At 46.0% G+C, this 22,404-nt stretch overlaps 1 protein-coding gene across 3 annotated transcripts in view; it reads right to left on the bottom strand.

Annotated features, from left to right (window-relative positions):
* Positions 1–22,404, bottom strand: part of LOC138677014 (cAMP-dependent protein kinase catalytic subunit alpha) — a 58,302-nt gene that overhangs the window by 23,728 nt on the left and 12,170 nt on the right. Inside the window, exon 1 of one of the 3 annotated variants that reach the window (XM_069766793.1) lies at positions 7,547–8,138. The exons of the other annotated variants lie outside the window; for them this stretch is intronic. Within the exon in view, the coding sequence (XP_069622894.1) occupies positions 7,547–7,694 (148 nt within the window). The 5' untranslated portion in view covers positions 7,695–8,138. Of the gene's footprint in view, positions 1–7,546; positions 8,139–22,404 lie in introns of those variants that run through there. 3 annotated transcript variants of the gene reach the window in all.

Genomic DNA, 22,404 nt, shown 5'->3' with positions numbered 1-22,404 from the left:
CGGCCGCTCAGCGTCCCTCACACTGTAACCCCGGCCGCTCCGCCTCCCTCACACTAACCCCGGCCGCTCCGCCTCCCTCACACTGTAACCCCGGCCGCTCTGCCTGCCTCACTGTATCCGGGCCACTCCGCGTCCCTCACACTGTAACCCCGGCCGCTCAGTGTCCCTCACACTGTAACCCCGGCCGCTCCACGTCCCTCACACTGTAACCCCGGCCGCTCAGCGTCCCTCACACTGTAACCCCGGCCGCTCCGCCTCCCTCACACTGTAACCCCGGCCGCTCCGCGTCCCTCACACTGTAACCCCGGCCGCTCAGCGTCCCTCACACTGTAACCCCGGCCGCTCCGCCTCCCTCACACTGTAACCCCGGCCGCTCCGCCTCCCTCACACTGTAACCCCGGCCGCTCAGCGTCCCTCACACTGTAACCCCGGCCGCTCAGTGTCCCTCACACTGTAACCCCGGCCGCTCAGTGTCCCTCACACTGTAACCCCGGCCGCTCAGTGTCCCTCACACTGTAACCCCGGCCGCTCAGTGTCCCTCACACTGTAACCCCGGCCGCTCCACGACCCCCACACTGTACCTCGGCCGCTCCACGTCCCCCACACTGTACCTCGACCCTGTGCATCTCTGCTATGTTCAAAAAGGGCTTCCCTGCGCTTGGTTCCTGGGAAAGACACCACCTAGACATCGATATCATAGGATTCACCACTCACACTAATTGGTGTCACAGGTCACCCGCTTCATTCCCTGCACAGCGACTTCTGTACAGATCACAGAACATGCCCACAACACTCCCCACAAAAGTGAATGAACATCTCCAGACTAATGCGTTCTATGGAGCTGCTATAAACAACTCTTATAAGTGAACAACAGAAGCTCAGGCAAAATGGCCAAACCCCATATCCATGGACAAAAAAAAAAGCATAAAAAAAAAAAAAACAACAACCTGCAGTCAATAAATTAAACAAAATATAGATGATAGACTCCCTTTAAAAGGGGGTTGTCCTGTAACAGAAAAATGATTTCCTTGATTCCCTTACCCCTTAGGGTACATGCCCACGAACAGGACGAGCAGCATTTTGGACACAGCTTACCTGTGCTGCGTTCTACATTAAATGCACAGTGGATTGACTTATAGAAACCCCATGCACACTGTGCCTCTATTTAACGCTGCATAAACTAACACGCCGTGTGTGTTTATGAGCTGTGGCAAGAAGTTTCACCCATAGCCATTCACCAGATGCAGTAAATTCACATGGTTCAAACATTTTGGATGCAACAAAAATACACTGCATCCAAAAAACTGCTATTTCCTGATCGTGGGCACATAGCCTTAGAAATGGAATCACTTCAGTCCATAAGCTGTGTTGGGTAGTGCAACTTTATCCTGTTCGACTAAAGGCTCCTTCACATTAAGCGACGCTGCAGCGATACCGACAACGATCCGGATCGCTGCAGCGTCGCTGTTTGGTCGCTGGAGAGCTGTCACACAGACAGCTCTCCAGCGACCAACGATGCCGGTAACCAGGGTAAACATCGGGTAACTAAGCGCAGGGCCGCGCTTAGTAACCCGATGTTTACCCTGGTTACCATCCTAAAAGTAAAAAAAACAAACACTACATACTTACCTACCGCTGTCTGTCCCCGGCGCTCAGCTTCTCTGCACTCCTCCTGTACTGGCTGTGAGCACAGCGGCCGGAAAGCAGAGCGGTGACGTCACCGCTCTGCTTTCCGGCTGACCGACGCTCACAGCCAGTACAGGAGGAGTGCAGAGAAGCTGAGCGCCGGGGACAGACAGTGGTAGGTAAGTATGTAGTGTTTGTTTTTTTTACTTTTAGGATGGTAACCAGGGTAAACATCGGGTTACTAAGCGCGGCCCTGCGCTTAGTTACCCGATGTTTACCCTGGTTACCAGTGAAGACATCGCTGGATCGGTGTCACACACGCCGATCCAGCGATGTCCACGGGAGATCCAGCGACGAAATAAAGTTCTGGACTTTGTTCAGCGACCAACGATCTCCCAGCAGGGGCCTGATCGTTGGTCGCTGTCACACAACGATTTTATTAACGATATCGTTGCTACGTCACAAAAAGCAACGATATCGTTATGTGTGAAGGTACCTTTAAGGATCTAGATTCAGAAGGATCTAGATAAGCTTGAACAATGGGCAGCAACTAATAGAATGGTGTTGAACATGAAGAAATGCAAGATTCTACATCTGGGAAATTACATCTACAGGAGAAAAATAGAACCAAGCTCCAGCAGAGATGAAAAAGACTTGGGTAAACTAATAGATCACAGACTGCACATGAGTCAACAGTGTGATGCAGCAGCAAAAAAGGCAAACAGTTCTAGGATGTATTAAGAGAAGCATAGAGTCTAGATCACATGAAGTAATTATCCCCCTCGACTCTCTGGTCAGACCTAATCTGGAATACTGTGTACAGTTCTGGGCACATTTTAAAAAAAAATGAAAACTGGAGCAAGTTCAGAGAAAAGCTACCAGAATGGTGAGCGGACAGCAAAGTTTGTCCTACGAAGAACGGTTAAAGGATCTAGGAATGTTGGGCTTGCAAAAAAGAAGGCTAAGAGAAGACTTAATAGCTGTCTACAAATATCTGAATGGCTCTCACAGTGTAGAGGGATCATCATTATTCTCATTTGCACATGGAAACACGAGAAGCAATGGAATGAAAGGGAGAAGATACAGACAAGATATTAGAAAAAAAACTTTTTGACAGCCAGGGTGATCAATGAGTGGAACAGGGCTGCCACGAGAGGTGGGGAGTTCTCCTTCAATGGAAGTCTTCAAACAGGCTGGACAGGCATCTGTCTGAGATGGTTTAGTGACTCCTGCATTGAGCAGGGGGTTGAACACGATGACCCTGGAGGTCCCTTCCAACTCTAACATTCTAGGATTCTATGAATGAGGACAAACTGTAATATGAGACCAAACCCATGGACAAAAGTTGTGCTGCCTTCAGGATTTTTTTCCCCCAATTGTTTGCAACCCATTTTAATTCAGGCTACTGCTGGCCAGATATAAGGCCAAGTTGTTCACGCTGGCATTTTTTTTGCAGTATATAGACCACTTTCATATGCTGTATGATATCTGGCGCCATCTAATCATTGCTAAACCTTGTCCGTTTTTAGAGGAATTTGCAGGATGACTGTACACCATGATCATGTTATTAACCTGTTATATTCACCCAGACAAAGCCAAAACGGTGGTTAGACAACCGAATCCACTATGGAAAGACAAATTAAGTGAAAGCAGATTCTTACAATCGCCTACGGCGAAGGCTTGACAGCTCAACCATTGTCCGAGACCATTATACCTGGCAGTGGTAATGAGGAGCTGGAGAAAATGACGAAAACTGGAAACAAATGGGTTAAACGGCACTGCCGTCAATGAACCACATTCACCGTGGTTTGTCCTGATGAAGTTAACTTCGAAACGCGTTGCCTAATAAACCGCACACTTTTGGATTTCCGTCATCTCATCGTCCCTCGACAAGTTTAACCCATGTGTTTTGGGTTTCCTTGATTTCTCCTCGTGGGTCTACAGCAGCCCAAGCCTTAAGTGGTTGTGTGCACACAGCCCAACCAGGTGAGCACGATTGTGCAAGACTATCCTAATTTTTACCCAGATAAGACACTATTGCGCCTTTTGTCATTTCCAGTTTTCCTTACTGTAGAAAACGAAAGCTCAGCAAACAAACCTTCAACATGGGGTTGCAAATAGCGACAAACTGCATCCTGGCTGTGACAGTGTAACCTGTCCGCTGGAGGACACCATGCCATCACCACTGGAATGGCGACAGTCTTGGAAAGGAGTAGGTGTCTAAATTTCATTGGAGCCACTTTGGCATTTAAAATGGATTGTCTGGTCTTCTGTTAAAAATCTGCAATCACTATGTAACGACAAACTCCTGAATCCTGATTGCGCGCGCACCGCACACTGTCAGGATTCTCCGATACTACCGGCGAGAGCGGGCCGTAATGTGACCACAAGTATACGATTTGCATGCTTACGGCCACGTTCAGAATAGCCTTGCTCAACACAAATGAATTGAGTGAGGCCGAGCACACAGACAAAGTTTTGCCGTCAACGCTGGAGAATCCAGATAGCGGTCGGTGTGGAAGTCTGCAGTTACATAGAGCGGCTGCAGACTTAACAGAAGACCGGACAACCCCATTAACTGTTGCAAATTTCAGCTTTCAGCAGAATCATCGGCATTCAGACATTGTGGGAGAATGAATAACTTTAATTGTGCATCATCACAACATGGAGGATTACAGGAATAGAACACGGACACAAAACTACAGAGGTCATAGAATACAGGCTAGAGAGGAACAACATGCACATAAACAGTTAACACAACACAAAATCAGTTCGGCAAACAACCATCTAAATGTGTATGACCGGCTCAAGTCAAAAGTGGCCCAAAAATTAAAAAGATCAAGCCAGTACATAGATTAAAAAAAAAAAAAAAAAAAAAAAAATAGCAAAGGCATGGGCCCCAATTCGTCAAGCACTTTATACCTGGATTACGGAGTATAAAGGCTAGAAATGTTGCAAAAATGTTTGAGCAACTGAAAACTGCACAAAAATGTAAACTTGGCATCTTTACAGTTGCCCCAGCCAACTCCACCAACTGTTGACAGATGGAGAAGACATGGCATGGGTAAGCCCACCTGAAATTCTTCCTAATTTACACTACAAACCTTTTCTGACTCCGAATAGTTGTAAAATGCACCAAATTCATTAAAGTCGTACGCCTCTTATTGAATTTCGCGCAACTTACTCCAGTGCTCCCTTCATTAAGACTGGCTTGCAATCAATCAAGGTAATTGAGATACAGCAGGAAGCAAAGTTTTCAAGCTCAAAATTAAAAGGAACACCATCTACACTACTTGCACGTGGACGCATGGGGTCAAAACCGAAAAAATAAAAAACCTAGAGCAACTGCAGAGACCTGCAGCAAGATTAGGTGGCAGCAGACACTGAGGCTTCACTTTGGGTAAAGTGCAAATTAAACACGGAAGGTCTTAATGACCAAACTCCTAAGAAAAAAAAAAATACCTCTACTGATCCAAAAGGTCAACAAAAGTCTGCTGTAACATGCTTATACAGAAGTTTAGGAATTATGTTATGAGGAGCAATGAAATACTGGAATGTTTTCCTTCCTTTTCTTCAGAAGGAGAATAAAGAACATTCTGAGAACACCTTGCCTATGATTAAGCATGGAGATGGCCTGATGATGCCTACAGTAAAGCATGGCAGTGACTCAGTGATGACCTGGGGCTGTTCTGCTTCCTCTGACACTAGAAGCCTGCAACTTGTGAAGGGCAAGAGGGATTCACTCAAGTATCCAACATTCTTAGGAGAAAACATTATGCCTACTGTACAGTAAGGAACCTAAAACTCAGCATCACTGGACCTTTCAACAGGACACGGTTCCACCAAGTCTTGGTTTCAGAAGAAGCCCTGGAAGATTCTGGAGTCACTTTAAAAAATTTAGATATGAAGAAGACAATTGTAGCAAACCCACGGATATTAGTGACTATTTCCGATGACGAATGGGCTGAGATTACTCAGGAACACTATAAGGAAGCCGTGTCTGGCTATGCAGCACATTTGCAGCAGATCATGACAGCAAGAGGGGATCGACCAAGTACTGAAGACGCTCGTCATGAAAGAGGTGAATAATTCTGAAACTGCAGTAGGCGTTAAAGGGGCTTTCTCATCTTGCCAATTCAGAGAATTTGTAAAGTACTTGTAAAAAAAACCAAACAACTTTGCAATTTACTTCTTACCTCTCTGATCTCAAGGAATGAGGGATTTTAACCCTGCTGTTCTGTTGGTCAAAAATGACCGACTTTGAACTTCAATATTCTTTAAAATATTCAAGATGCGGCTCTGAAACCCGTGGCCGACCGACCCATCCTCATTTAAGTCAATCAACCACAAGTTTCAGAACCGCATCTTGAACACCCCAAAAAATACCAAAGTTCAAAATAGGTCTCCCCAGACCGAACAGAACAGCAGGGTTAAATTCTCTGCTATACAGTTCAGGGCCTAAGTAGCGGGCCAAATGGGCAGTGTATCCGAGGTGGCATGTTGCACTTGCAAGCACTTTGTTACAGATCAGTGGATTTGGCTAGCTTCAGTGTGCCTGCGCTCTTCCTTTACTTTCAGAATGAATGGGATGCACAGTTCAGACGAGGGGCTCAACCATGATGCCAGAGCGAACTGTCAATCTTCAGGAGTGCACTGCCACTCCTCAAGGCTGGCGAACAGTATACTCCTGAAGATTAATGATTAAACCCCATTAAAAGTGGAATTTTGTGCTGAATTTGGAGAAACCATATTTTATATTGGTTGCGTCGAGCCATTGACATTTTTCTTGTTTTATGGGTTTATTGCAATCTGAAGAAACGTTGACAATTTTGCTAGTAAACCTTATTGCAATGGAGGGTGAACCATTTTGATTGCCGCTGTAGAGGGAAACCGAAGATTCCTTTTTCAAGAACATGGTGACAAACTTTTTATGGTTTACAGCCGTCCAATTCAAAAACGTTGATGGGCTCCTGGAAGGGTCTAATTGCCTCCACGTGTCCATACCTAGCACAGGCTAACGAGGAAAAAAAAAAAAGCCAGCTATCTCTACCTGAAGGCAATAAACTTGCAGAAAGCCCTTGTCCAAGGTCCTACAAGGTGACACTAACAATGTGGCCGCCCAACCCCTGCAACGATGCACTCCATAGAGCGTGCTGACATGGGCATACAGCTCCGACAACCCTGGCCCTGTTCATACTGGCAGATGATGGCAGCACTGCATTACATAACCACTGACCCACCCTTACAGGCTATAGCCGCACCTGGTGGCGGCACAGACAAACCGGTTAAGGCAGCTGTGCCCGTCCAGGGTCAGGGCGTGCAGGTTTTTGACTAGGTTAGGTAAAGGCATGGACTATATCCAATGTGCAGCACTCTGTCCTGACTACACAGGGTGACATTGTGACACTGGTCACTCACTGATAAAAGAAAACCCCAGTGGAACAATACAGGAAGCTGCAGTGAAAGATTAAGCTACAGAGCATCGCAGAGAAAGCGTGTGACAGATTGCAGAGCATTGCACAAGCGGAAAGTTATTTTAACCAAACATTTAAGAGGGCGAGATAACGGCGGCATGCAGAGCATTGCGTACTGTAGCTGCAGGCATGCTAGGACAATATAGGGCGGCTGTGCAAAAAGTTCAGCAGAGCATTGCATGATACCAGCGCAGACCAAGCACTCCGCAGACTGTCAGAAGTGATTACAACAGTGTCATACTGCTAACGTGGACACAAGCGGAACATTATTACCCTCCAGAAAGAGCGTTGCACAATTTCAAACAATTTTATCTCGCAGAACATTGTGCCGTTGCCTTGCGGCATTTATGCAAATAATAACACCAAAGCAACAAAAAAAAAAAAAAAAAAGTGCATTGCGCAGTTGATCATGGCTCCCTACCCCGCACAGCATCGCGCACACTCACTCTCCCGATCCCAGCTCAGTACGTTGCTAGGCAGGCAGGGCGGCTGAGGACTGCTGGGAGGCGCAGGTTCCCTCCCCGGAGCTGGACTGCGGGGTCCACGGCTGAAGACCCGTGAAGCAAAGCTCTCCAACTTCTGCAGAGCCGACATCCTGGGACCACAACTCAAGTATGGACTAGTACAGGTGCCCCGACATTCAGGCGAGAGGGAGGAAAGGCAGACTGAGGCAACAGACAGGTTCTGGAGCAAAGTGTTAGAGGTAGAGAAAGGCGACGTGTGAGGAAATAAGGCGCTGGAGAAGGATGGCAGACAGTAAGGTGGCTCTAGGGTGGGCAGGCATGGTGGAAAGAGGCAAAGCCGACAAAAGGACCAAGCTGAAGAAGACAACAAGTAAGACAGAACATGTGAAGAATTAGGGAGAGGTAGGAAGGGAGGGAGTGCAGTTCAATGGAGAAGCTGCGGGGCAAAGAGTGATATAGGAGGAACACACCAAGCATGGGAGACAGGAGGAGGCAAGACAGGACATGGAGAGACAGACACCACCGCTGAGAGAGAGCCACCAGACTGCCAAGCACCAAACCCAGAGTGCTTGTCCTCTTATCAGCCGGCTGCAGGTCTCTCTTGTTGACAGGGGGTGGAGGGGCAGTCTTGATAAAAAACAAAAAGGGGAGGAGAGTGGGCAGAGGAGAGGGACCTGGTGCAGGGAGAGGAGGGAGAGACAACTTCAAGGAGCAACGTGGTGAATGAACGCAAAGAAGGTGAGAGGCTGAGGCCTGGACAAAGATGTGGAGGCTTCAGAGGGGTGTAAGAAGATTAAGCAGACCAGGCAGGGTGCAAAAAGGTGAGGCAGACCAGGCGGGGTGCAAGGGGGTTAGGCGGACCAGGCGAGGTGCAAGGGGGTTAGGCGGACCAGGCGAGGTGCAAGGGGGTTAGGCGGACCAGGCGAGGTACAAGGGGGTTAGGCGGACCAGGCGAGGTGCAAGGGGGTTAGGCGGACCAGGCGAGGTGCAAGGGGGTTAGGCGGACCAGGCGAGGTGCAAGGGGGTTAGGCGGACCAGGCGAGGTGCAAGGGGGTTAGGCGGACCAGGCGAGGTGCAAGGGGGTTAGGCGGACCAGGCGAGGTACAAGGGGGTTAGGCGGACCAGGCGAGGTGCAAGGGGGTTAGGCGGACCAGGCGAGGTGCAAGGGGGTTAGGCGGACCAGGCGAGGTGCAAGGGGGTTAGGCGGACCAGGCGAGGTGCAAGGGGGTTAGGCGGACCAGGCGAGGTGCAAGGGGGTTAGGCGGACCAGGCGAGGTGCAAGGGGGTTAGGCGGACCAAGTCGGTTGCAAATGGGTGAGGCGGACCAGGTGGTGTGCAAAGGGGCGAGGCAGACGTGGTATATGACAGCGTGAGGCAGAGCAAGAGGGATAAGGTTGACCACACAGGGTATGAGGGGGTGAGACGGACCACATGTCACGATGGGGTGGCTGGGCAGGAAGGCTGAGGTGGACAATGTGAGGTATGATAAGATGAGGTGAACCACGCGGTATGTGAAAACGCTAGGCCGAGCAAGAGGGCTGAGGTGAACAACGCAACACGGTTTATAAAGGGGTGAGGCAGGGAAGGCTGAGGCGGACCACGCAAGGCAGCAGGGAAATGAGGTGGACCACGTGTTCCATGAGAGCGTGAAGCTGGGCATGAAGGCTGAGGTGGACCACGTGTTCCATGAGAGGGTGAAGCTGGGCATGAAGGCGGAGTCGGACCACGTGTTCCATGAGAGGGTGAAGCTGGGCATGAAGGCTGAGGCGGACCACTCACAGCATGAGAGTGCCGTGGACCACATTTGCCGAAAGGGGAGACCTTTCTATGAAATGCAGTAGAATATCTAGCAGGAAAAAAAAATATTGTGATTAACGTGAAGACCTCAGTTCCTCGCCATAGACAAGGGGGTCTAAAATAAAATGGATATATAGCCAAATCTGCCACATGCAAACAAAAAGGGACGGGGCCTCAAGTATAGCTGGGTCCAATGAAGCCAGATGTGTATATATGGGGGATGCAACAAAAGAGAAAGACCAAAAACACATGAAGAGAAGAAATGTAGAAGCAAAGTGGAGAAAACCAGATGGCACCATGAATAAAGTAAAGCAGTAGTCCTCAACCTGTGACTCACCAGCTTTTGAAAAACTACTACCCCCAGCATGCCCTGACAAAATGCTTGTAGCTTTACAACAGCTGGAGTCACAGGTTGGAGATCGCAGATGAGGCGAATAAGACAGGCAAGTAATTCAGTGACGGAGGGAGGAATCGGGGAAAGCAAGTGCTCTTGAGCGGAGTAGTTGGACTGAGCAGGGTCTGCCAGCTGTCTTCCTGCCAGGTGTCTGCTTTCTTATCTCCCTGCACTGCCTGGTACTACACACATGCATGTGAAGACCTTGATGTATCCACCTCAGGCCTACAAGGAGGGCGGGGGTATCGTTTGACCCTACTCTACAGTATGTTGGGCGTCAGGATGAAAACCACTGGTGGTGAAGGTTCAGGATCTGCCATACAGAAGGTAAGTGGCATCTCACAATTGGAGAAAAATGCGTATTTGCCCCTTTTCAGCTTAGATTATGTGATGGTAACAGGAGAGGGGACAAACGTTAAGACCCCTCTGACGACCTCACGGTCACAGTCTGGTTTTTGCACCATGCCTTAACCCCTTTAATGACCCAGAAATTGTTCATTTTTTTGCGCTTTCGTTTTTTCTTTACTTCTTCCAAGAACTCTAAGGTTTTTATTTTTCCACCGACTTAGCCGGATGTAGAACTTTTTTTTCTTTTCGCGAGACGAGTAGTAGTTTTCAATGAAACCATTCAATTAACCATACAATGTACTAAAAAGTGGGAATAGGGAAAAAGAATGAAATTCAGCCATAGTTTCTCAGGTTTTCTTTTTATGCATTGTATGGTTAAAACGACCATGTAACAGGAGTCTTCAGGAGAGAACGAAGACGCCAATGTGAAACTAGTTTAGTTCTCTGGACATTTTTTTAGTCACTTCTCCATAAAAAAAAATAATAAAAAGGTCACAAAATGTCACAAAGACCCCAAGAGAGGCACAAATGAAAAAAAGTCACCTTGCCATGCACAGAAATAAGCCCTCACTAGGCTCCAATGATCGGAAAATAAAAGCGCCAATGGGCCTCAGAAAAATGGCAAAACACAAAAAATATATACCGTAAATAACTTTGCGATCACAATTTTTTTCTTCATCACAATATATATATATATATATATATATATATATATATATATATATATATATATATATATATATATTTTTTTTTACATATTGGTGTCAATGATTGACAGTGGCATCTAAATGCTTAAACAGCAGCGGTCAGAGGTAGCTCCAGTTGCTGCTGTTACAGGCAGATGTCGGATTAATAACTGGCATCTGTCACGTGTGGAACGTGCTCAGCCACTGAGCCTGCAGCGCGCACACGGACCCTGGAGTGGAAGATTTGCTGCTCTATACGCTAAGGGGTTTTTAATGTAGAATGACAAGATTATGGAACTTGGGGTTATTCTGTTTGGTAAAACAAAGGCTTAGGGACGATCTCAAGACAATGTACAAATATATGAGGGGACAGTACAGATATCTGTCTAATGATCTCGTTACACCTAGGTCTGCGACGATGACAAGGGGACATCATTTATCATCTACATCCAGAACGAAGAAGGATCAATCGTCACAGAAGATTCTTTACCGTAAGAGCAGTGAGACTATGGATTCTTTACCGTAAGAGCAGAGAGATTATGGATTCTTTACAGTAAGAGCAGGGACACTATAGATTATTTACTGTAAGAGCAGTGAGACTGGATTCTTTACTGTAAGAGCAGTGAGACTGGATCCTTTACTGCAAGAGCAGTGAGACTATGGATTCTTTACTGTAAGAGCAGTGAAACTATGGATTCTTTACTGTAAGAGCAGGGAGACTATAGATTCTTTACTGTAAGAGCAGTGAGACTATGGATTCTTTACTTTAAGAGCAGTGAAACTATGGATTCTTTACTGTAAGAGCAGGGAGACTATAGATTCTTTACTGTAAGAGCAGTGAGACTATGGATTCTTTACTTTAAGAGCAGTGAAACTATGGATTCTTTACTGTAAGAGCAGGGAGACTATAGATTCTTTACCGTAAGAGCAGTGAGAGTATGGATTCTTTACCGTAAGAGCAGGGAGACTATAGATTCTTTACTGTAAGAGTAGTGAGACTATGGATTCTTTACTGTAAGCAGTGAGACTATGGATTCTTTACTGTAAGAGCAGTGAGACTATGGATTCTTTACTGTAAGAGCAGTGAGACTATGGGAATCTCTGCCACATGATGTTGTAATAGTTGATTCACTACAAAAGTACAAGGAGGGCCTGGATGCCTTTCTTAAATCTAATATTAATGGGCACAAGATTCTATTACAGGGCGTTGATCCAGGGAACCAGTCCAATTGCCATGTGTGGAGTTGGGAAGGAATTTTTCCCTAATATGGGGCAATTAGCATCTGCCTCATGGGAATTTTGACTTCCTTTGTATCAACATGTTAGGTTGTAGATTGAACTCGATAGATTTCTGAAATTTTCCAAGCTTAAAACTAGGATTATATGTTCAGCTATTCCGTCCTGGTGCCTGACACAGCTCCCAATCCAGTTTTCCAGCTTTAGACATTTGCATTAAGGCCATTTTACTACTAATCCATTATTTTGAGTATAGGAGGCAAACAGAAAACCAAGAGGAAATGCAAGCAAACTGGGAGATAAAACTCATCGTATTCGCACCCAGAACCCCAACGCTCCGATGCCTCGGGGCATTATTTAGCTTCTAGTAAACAGAGTTAAAGGGTTTGTTCACTATCTGGACAACTTGGCATCCTCTATTGGTTCCTTAGTCTGCCCAGTTGCCTGACTCCCAGGGGTCCGGTAACCACTTCCATGGCCTAGGTAGTCAATGAACCTTGAAATTAGCTCCTTTCCTTAAAGGAGCTGTCCACTACTTGGACAACCCCGTCTCAATCCGATGCTGGTGCTTTTCCAGCAATGTCAAAAGGTCATACAATCCCTGGGATAGCCAATACCGACACCGGAGGGGTGTATAACGTTATCACTTTACAAGGGGGGAACATCGGGATTGAGAAGGGGTTGTCCGAGTAGTGAGCAACCCTTTTAAGCAAAGAATCTAGCTTTAAGGTTCATTTACTACCTAGCCCATGGAAGTAGGGAACTAGGCAGCCTAAGGAACCAACAGAGCAGTGTTCCCCAATCTGGTCCTCAAGAGCCACCAACAGGTCATGTTTTGAGGATTTCCTTAGTATTGCCTAGGTCATTGAATGCTTGCATGTCCAGGTGATGCAATTATCACCTGTGCAATACTAAGGAAATCCTGAAAACTTGACCTGTTGGTGGCTCTTGAGGACCGGACTTGGGGAACACTGCAACAGAGGATGCCAAGTTCAGACTAGTACCGGCCTGCATACTTTGCCAGTCTGGCCATACGTATATCTGTAGGTTCACATTACTTATCTGTGGATTTCTATACTGTAGCAGGAACACGAGTGATAAGACAGGAGTCATAGTCTCATGGCCGGAGTGACAAGGTGCTGGAAAGTAGCCGCTCACGTTGTCGGACCATTTTGGGAGCAGAAAGTGGTGAGATGTTCCAGCCACCCACAACCATGTGTACCTGCTGGTCCGCGGTGAGGGCACGTCCACACGTGTGGAGCTGTCAGGTCATCAGTATCGGCAGCAATTTTACAAATCTCATCCACATTTTGTGGATATTGACCTACTGACTGTCACATAGAAATATTATATCCACTGCGAAGTCTCGATATGTGAGGGATCCGTTTTGGTCAATGTGTCGGTTTTTGCAATCTATGTCTGAGCCATATTTCCTGTATGGAAAGAAATAGAAGAAGTACAGCTTCTCCCATTCAGTAGATTGGAGCGGACCGGTTAGCGGGACTGCGGTCCACATCCAGGTCCGTGGCACCTGGCCGCTAGATGGGTAGGCCCCGAATCTCTAACCTTCCAACCTTCATTTGTCAGGGCTGGTGCCGTAAACGTCAGAAGGCAAGATTCATGGGCCACCAGTCTACGTGCCACGACGCTGGACTGGAGCCCTGCAGACTGATCCACTCATCTCTACGACTCGGTAAACTGTACCCCCTTAGTATTGAGTGAATGTGCTCGTTACCAGTTTGCCCAGGGTGCCCAGAGTATCGCGGGTGCTCCAGTGACATGTTAGAGTCCCCCGAGGCCGCACATTTCGCGCCTGTTAAACAGGCATATAACATGTGGGAACTCGAACATGTCACCAGAGCCCCCTAGGCAAACTCGAGTAACGAGCACTTGCGCTCATCACCAATCCGCGTGTTATTTTTATTTTCAGGGACCATTCATTTGGCAATATGGATCAATATAGGATACCCCCTGACTGTTCATTTTTGCGGACTACAGGTCCTTGGGGGTGGGAAGCTTGGGGTCCACTGATAACCGCTGATCGGTGGGGGTCCTGGGTGTCGCACCCCCGCAGATCGGACACGGATGTCCTATTCTAATGATAGATCATCCATATAAACATAATGGGACAAACCTTTAACGTGTTTGGTTTGTGTTCATAAAATTAAAAAAAAAAAAATTAATAGAGCACTATAAAATTTAAAAAATAAAAATGTGCGTGTCAAGTGTAAAAGACGACGAGACACAGTTACAGGCAGGGGGTCAGAAACTCTGTCTATTCCTACTTTCTTGCCTATCAAGTGATATACAGACATAATATAAAGGTAGCTTTCAGTTCAGGGCAAGCAAGCCATGGCAGGAGTAATGCAGGCTAGGAAATTAGTAAATTAGTGAAATGAATTTCTAGCATCTACGGTGCTGGCAGAATGACCATTACAAGGAACTGTGGATGTCCAGTTATAGAATGTGATTACTGGGGCAGTTCCTAGACATATTAGGCAGGGGTGTGCATCGAAAGCAGGTTTAACTCCTTGTGGGGGATGCGAGCCAAGACCATGCGTTTCTTCTTTTTGAAAGAACAGGTAAAAAGTCTATGATAAAATAAAGAAGAGACTGAATATGTAGCAATTATGTCACTTTCCCCCCCCCCAAAAAAAAAGGCAGAATACTCCGGACTGCATCAGAAACGTAGAAAAATTGTTGTGGAAAATGCTTAAAATTCATGTTGATGAGAGTGGTAGTCCATTCCTTGTCCTCAGCAGTAAGTGGCTTTATACTGCCACCTAGAGGAGGTGTGAAGCTGGTGCTTCGGCCTCATCTCACAATCGTGTAGCGAGAATACTGTGGGGAAACTAATAAATCACAGCTGTAACTGGGAAATGGAGAAGTTGGAGATAAAAGGCCTCATTCACATGGGAGGGTCCAACGGGCCTGTCCTCCAGAATCCCAGCTGTAACCAGTTACCAATGGGCACCTTCTACTTTTCTAGAGGAGTAGTAAGACTTGTCCCGCAGCGCCACCTAGTGGAACGCCCACCGGTGGAAATTTCCAACTCACCCAGTTAGCAGGGGACTGTCATCAGGAGGTGCGTGATTTACGGTCAGCGTGACCTGTAGTCACCACGCCCAGGAGCGGCGAGGTCAGGCGCTGTGTACACACAAACAGCCAGGGCTTTATATCATCACTCCTGGCCTCATCCGGCTCACACCCTGCAGGTTACAACATCCCCGCTCTGCCACCCCCGCCAGGGATCACCGCAGTGCATGCCCTCCTCACCCATTTCCATGCGTGTTCCTTTCTGGTCCTGCTGCCTTCAGTATGAATCTACAACGTGCACATTCCAATACGAACCAGGAAAACCATTGCACGGACTGGTGTGTCCGAACTTTTAACTGGCACTGTAGAATACAGCTTTCTAAAAATTTCTTAAAAGCTATGGACACCTTTGACATGGAGAAATCATTTTTAAATAATAAAGTTGCACTAACTAAACCGAGTTTCAGGCTGCAACGTTCCTCACTCCATTTCCAGACCCCCTGATATGCACTTTTCAGATATTTCCCACTTGTGGGAATGTCCCTTCCTGCAATAAAGGCTGAATTTGAGATGTCTGTAATAAAAAAGGTAGCTGCAGTCTTCATTAGCTCTTTATCGTCACAAATTCAATCATGCGCTTATTTCATTGCCATGTGCGCTCCTCCACCCTCCCTGAGACAGTAGATACTTTCTCCCTGCGCCGAGCTGTACAGGTCTGTGACCAACCAACCTTTACAGGAGCAAAATAAGAAAAAAAAATCTGTCAGAAGGTGTACAAAGCACCAAGCCGGTTAGTCTACCACTGGCCCTCCAATTTGGGAACTGGGGGGGAGCCGATGTCCCAGATCTGGCGTTCTCTACATTAGTAGTGGTGCATCCGCTGTCGCCTATATTCCTGGGATTACTGGGAAGTTAACATTACAGGGAAAATCCTTGACATTCCGCACAACTTCCAGTGACTGAGTCTCCTACAGCGAATTGCTGCACTTATCAGCCGGGCGACCTTAACCACTTCACCACCAGGACAAGCTTCACTGCATATTTTCATTATCTCAGGTTTCCATGCCCAGTTTCATGCAGCTAGACGGCATATCATGGCCTCTATTCATCAGAGCCATTACAGCAGAATTCTGCCATAAAAAGATTTGAAAAACTGCAATTTTTTTTTTTTTTTTTTGCATTATCCGGAGTTGCGTAAAAATGTTGCACATTTTTCACGCGAGATCCAGACAGCTCAAAAAAAAAAAAAAAAAAACGACGTGGAAGAAGGCTGCCTGCCAAATTCATGACGAGCCTTAGGCCAGAAATCTTACTCCAGTCTATCACAAGATCAGAATTTGTAGCCAGGTGCACGAAGACGCTAGCCACTTGGTCAGACGCCCCGAAGTCAGGATTAATGAATCCGGAGCCCCTGACACCAGTCTTCTAAATTACAAGTGAACTTCTAAGGCTGTGTGAACACGTGCCGGATTTTTCAAGTTTTCTCCGCTGCAAAAATGCTTAAAAAAAACACTCACATTAAGCATCCCATCAATTTAATGCATTCCGCAATTATTGAGCCCATGCTGCGTTTTTTTTCTGCAAAAAAACATCGCGGAAAAAAAAAAAGCAGCACGTTCATTGGATTTGCCGCTATATTATTGCATTGGGAACCTCCGCAAAAAATCTGCATTAAAAAAAAAAAAACAAAAACAAAACACACGAGCGGATTTCCTGCAAAAGTAGTCCGGATTGGCTCAGGAAAATTCTGCAAACTTTCCTGAACGTGTGCACACAGCCTGAAAGTGCACCTGACGCTTCAGATAACTCTTTAGAACCATCTGTTGCTTGTGACATGAGGAATAACACTAATTCTACCCACTATATGGCTCGAATCCTGCATTCCTCCCACCCTCTGCTGGATCTCTGCCCGTTCCCCTAAGCTCAGCAGTGTGCAGAGAGGAAATGTTATGATGTCTTCCATACACTGTCCATGAATCGGGGTAGAATCTTCTCTATATAGCACCAATTCAGAAGAAGCAGCAGCAGCAGGAATGTCATAAAGAGCATTGTAGCTGTGAATCCAGCACTGGTGCGAGAAACAACGCAGCAGCACTGTGTCTGATGCCGTCTTACCCTAGGCCTCGTGTACGAGGTTTCAGAACACTCACACTTTTGTGGGTATTATAAAGTGCAGCATCTTTAACCCTTGGAAAAAAAAAAAATCGGAACGTGTGAACAAGCTCTTATAGTCTGAACTTAAAGTTACAATTACGACCTTTAAAAAAATAAATAAGTTTCCAATGCTGTATAAAACACCAAATGTAGTAATGGTGACTTTATCAATCCCATGCCATCCTTGGTCACCGGCTCTATATATCAATTTACTCAGCTCCCCCTGCTCTATAACATGGGGCCTGCAGATTGGACGGCATGGAGACAGGTTCCCTTTAAGGGTAGAGGAGACGATCACAAGTACTACCAAAGACTGACCATAAATTAGGAAAATTTGGATTAACACGAGTGGCATTACATGTATTTAATGGACCAGTGTACAAGAACTACCTTTACAGATTACAGAAAATGCTTGGAGCAGGTACCCACCGCCATTAGAGCACACAGGCCAAATCATCCTCCTAACCATGATACACAGTGGAGGAAATAAGTATTTGATACTTCCCATTTTGCAAGTTTTCCCGCATGCAAAGAATGGAGAGGTCTGTAAGAAGGCCATATGAGAAGGTCATGTGGTCAGATGAGACCAAAACGGAACATTTTGGTACGAAGCCCACTTGCTGTGTTTGGAGGAAGTAGAAAGATGAGCACAACCCCAAGAACACAGTTCTAACCGTGAAGCATGGTGGTGGAAACATCATACTTTGGAGGTGCTTTTCTGTAAAGGGGACATGACGACTGTACCGTATTGAAAGGTCATGTACCAGGAGGTTTTGCCAACAACCTCCTTCCCTAACTAAGAGCACTGAAGATGGATCATGGCTGGGTCTTCCTGCATGACAATGACCCGAAACACACAATCAGGGCAACTAAGGAGTGACTCTGTAAGAAGCATTTCAAGGTCCAGACCTGAACCCAAAAGAAAATTTTTGGGGGGAGTTGAATCTCCATGTTGCCCAACGACAGCCCTGAAACCTGGAAGATCTGGAGAAGATCTGTATGGAGGAGGGGGCCAAAATCCCTGCTGCAGTGTGTGCAAACTTGGTCAAGAGCTACACGAAACATCAGACCTCTGTAATTGCAAACAAAGGTTTCTGTACCAAATATTAAGTTCTGCTTTTCTATTGTAACAAATACTTTCATGCAATAAAAAAAAAAAAAAAATGTAAAAAAAAAAAATCATACAATGTGATTTTCGGGATTTTCTTTTAAGAACCTGTCTCTCACAGTTGAAGTGTATCTACGATAAAAATTACAGACCCCTGCATTCTTTGTAGGTGGGAAAACTTGCAAAACCGGCAGTGTATCAAATACTTATTTTCCTTACGGTATAACAGGTCAAGGGCCAAAAAAAAAACAAAAAAAACACACATCCATTAAATAATGTGCGACAACCCAGATATTCTGGGAGACCAAAACGGTGTCAGAAGGAACGTGGACATAGATGTAGACCACCCCATGGAGGATCTGCCACCTTATACTTGCAGATAGCAGATATTTTTTCCTAAAAAGTGAATAAATAACTGAGCTGTGTGCGTGATCTGTCTCCCAGCATGCCTACACTATTCACAGAGCTCCGACCTAGACACAAGACGCTGCGCAGCCGCAGATGATCCAGTACCGTAACGATCAAACTCCTCTCGGTCCAGAGCAGGGGTCGGGGAGCCGAGCTGTGATGTAGCCAGTTTCCAGCGCCGGAAGATGCCCGTGGTGGAGGAGAGCATCGGCCACGGAGACGGAGCATCCACCGTCAGTGGGTGCAACGCTCTGCAGAGTCCTGGACAGGAGGTGGTCGGAAGAAGAGGGGGCAGGAAGAGACGCAACAGCCCACGTCTGACCCTGTTCTTGGGGGACGGGCCAGCTATTTATATCTGCTAAAGGGGATTAACCCGGGATAAAAGCTCATTACAAGTGACCTGCAGCGTGGCGCCATTAACCCATTATCTACACAGGACCTGGCAGTTTTGACCCGTTGTCCGAAACCTCCATCAGAGATGTGGCCTTTTTAACCGATGACATGTAAACCCAGTCTGCCATTCTAACTAGGTTTTAATTACTATTCTGATGTAACGAGCAGCGACAACGCCATGGACTCCATTGAATCCCCTCTCATTAGTGCTCACACCAATAACTTGCGTCGTCCACAAACCTCAAAGAAAAGGACCCTGACTGCAGTCGCAAGGGCCATGTAGGCAACGAGATGTGAAGGGCAGACACCTAAACTGCTCTCGAACATGTTCTACAAGGTGCCTGGACCTAGAAGATGCCATCCTCTCCATTACTCGGCTTTTCCAATAAAGCAGGGCGGCAACAGTAGAGGTGAGATGGTCTGCAGTAGGGAAGCTTCCAACATGGTACTACCCAATGATTGGCCTCATTGCAAATAGCAACCAATTCGAGTAACACTATTTCTTAAAGAGTAATCCAAGTTTTAATTGAAACCTTCTCTTTTTTCCTTCTGGACTGATCTCTAGTCAGTGGTAGCATTTGTATTTAGTGAAGGCAGATTTCCCCACTACTTAGATAGGAGAGGACAGTCGGTGCTCATAAGGTTCTAAAGAGAAAGAGGGGGATGAGCTAGAGACAGATTCTACTGTAATCTCCCTGAACTGACGGTTACAGTCGGTGCTCATAAGGTTCTAAGGAGAAGGAGGAGCTAGAGACATTCTACTGTAATCTCCCTGAACTGACGGTTACAGTCGGTGCTCATAAGGTTCTAAAGGAGAAGGAGGAGCTAGAGACATTCTACTGTAATCTCCCTGAAGTGACGGTTACAGTCGGTGCTCATAAGGTTCTAAAGGAGAAGGAGGAGCTAGAGACATTCTACTGTAATCTCCCTGAAGTGACAGTTACAGTCGGTGCTCATAAGGTTCTAAAGGAGAAAGAGGAGCTAGAGACATTCTACTGTAATCTCCCTGAAGTGACAGTTACAGTCGGTGCTCATAAGGTTCTAAAGGAGAAGGAGGAGCTAGAGACATTCTACTGTAATCTCCCTGAAGTGACGGTTACAGTCGGTGCTCATAAGGTTCTAAAGGAGAAGGAGGAGCTAGAGACATTCTACTGTAATCTCCCTGAACTGACGGTTACAGTCGGTGCTCGTAAGGTTCTAAGGAGAAAGAGGAGCTAGAGACATTCTACTGGAATCTTCCTGAAGTGACAGTTAGCGCTCATAAGGTTCTAAGGAGGAACTAGAGACATTCTACTGGAATCTCCCTGAAGAGACAGTTACAGTTAGTGCTCATAAGGTTCTAAGGAGAAGCTAGAGAATGATTCCACTGTAATCTCCCTGAAGTGACAGTTACAGTCGGTGCTCGTAAGGTTCTAAGGAGAAAGAGGAGCTAGAGACATTCTACTGTAATCTCCCTGAAGTGACAGTTACAGTTAGCGCTCATAAGGTTCTAAGGAGAAGGAGGAGCTAGAGAATGATTCTACTGTAATCTCCCTGAAGTGACAGTTACAGTCAGTGCTCATAATGTTCTAAGAAGGAGGGGGAGGAGCTAGACAGATTCTACTGTAATCTCCCTGAAGTGACAGTTACAGTTGGTGCCCATAAGGTTCTAAGGAGAAAGAGGGGGGAGCTAGAGATAGACTCTACTGTAACCTCCAGGGTGGATAAAAATAAATGTTTAAAAAAAAAAATAAAAAAAATAAAAAAATCGATTTTTTTTTATTTAAATCAGATTTTTTTCAACAAACTGCTTTTTGAGGAAGATATTTTACCATCCAAAGGTTCTTCCATCATGAGATAAAGCGGAGTTGTTTAACTCAGTAGAATAAAGGCTGTATATGTGTAACATTCACAATGCCATGCTCTTCCAGAGGTTTCTGTAGGATTAGTGGGCAGTTTCTCTCCTATATTAACACAGACGCTCGCTTTACTTACGCAGTTCTCAAAACTGAATTTGACTCCGCAGAGGTCCCAGCCTCTTCTTCACGGCAAAAATGTTACAACATGAACAGAGTTGAGAAAAAGACCTTAATCCTATTGTTCTACAAACCTATGAATACAGAATCAACCCCTTCAGTGCCAAGTCCAAGAAGTTAGACAATATGTTTCTGATTGTTTGGAGTGGAATAGATCTGCACAACACAAGAAGAATGTGAATCTAAGTGTGAGGAGGAGGAAGGCAAGCAGACAAGAAAATGAAAGTGAAACTTTGAGCACAATACTGCAGCATAGCCACAGACAGACAAGTCTGGATCTGTTTGTGTGTACGATCTGAGGTTTATTACATTCTTTCCTTATAATGGCAGCAGGCCGTAAAAGAGACCCAGTTTGGGAATATTTTAATGAAGCTCCTTCGCCTATCGGTAAGGCAGTCATGCGTGCAAAATGCAAACGATGCAACAAAGAGATGCAAGGCCTGGTGGCGCGAATGAGGCAGCATCATGAGAAGTGCGGTGATGAAGATAAGTCATCTTCATCACCACACTTCTCATGATGTTGCCTCATTCGCGCCACCAGGCCTTGCATCTCTTTGTTGCATCGTTTGCATTTTGCACGCATGCCTGCCTTACCGATAGGCGAAGGAGCTTCATTAAAATATTCCCGAAGGAGCTTCATTAAAATATTCCCAAACTGGGTCTCTTTTACGGCCTGCTGCCATTATAAGGAAAGAATGTAATAAACCTCAGATCGTACACACAAACAGATCCAGACTTGTCTGTCTGTGGCTATGCTGCAGTATTGTGCTCAAAGTTTCATTTTCTTGTCTGCTTGCCCTTCCTCCTCCTCACACTTAGATTCACATTCTTCTTGTGTTGTGCAGATCTATTCCACTCCAAACAATCAGAAACATATTGTCTAACTTCTTGGACTTGGCACTGAAGGGGTTGATTCTGTATTCATAGGTTTGTAGAACAATAGGATTAAGGTCTTTTTCTCAACTCTGTTCATGTTGTAACATTGTTGCCGTGAAGAAGAGGCTGGGACCTCTGCGGAGTCAAATTCAGTTAGGTAGAAACTTTGATTTAAATCACTGATTTAAATCAAGCCTTACTGACTAGTGATTTAAATCGTGATTTAAATCAGTTAGATTTAAATCAAATCCACCCTGGTAACCTCCCTGAAGTGACAGTGCTCATAAGGTTCTAAAAGGAGAAGGAGGAGATGGAGACAGATTCTACTGTAATTTCCCTGAAGTGACAGTTAAGGTTAGCGCTCATAAGGTTCTAAGGAGGAGGAGGCG

Source organism: Ranitomeya imitator, chromosome 4 (assembly GCF_032444005.1).
Source record: "Ranitomeya imitator isolate aRanImi1 chromosome 4, aRanImi1.pri, whole genome shotgun sequence".
NCBI lineage: Eukaryota > Metazoa > Chordata > Amphibia > Anura > Dendrobatidae > Ranitomeya > Ranitomeya imitator.
The sequence above is the reverse complement of the archived record's forward strand: the minus strand, read 5'-3'. Positions and strand labels throughout refer to the sequence as shown.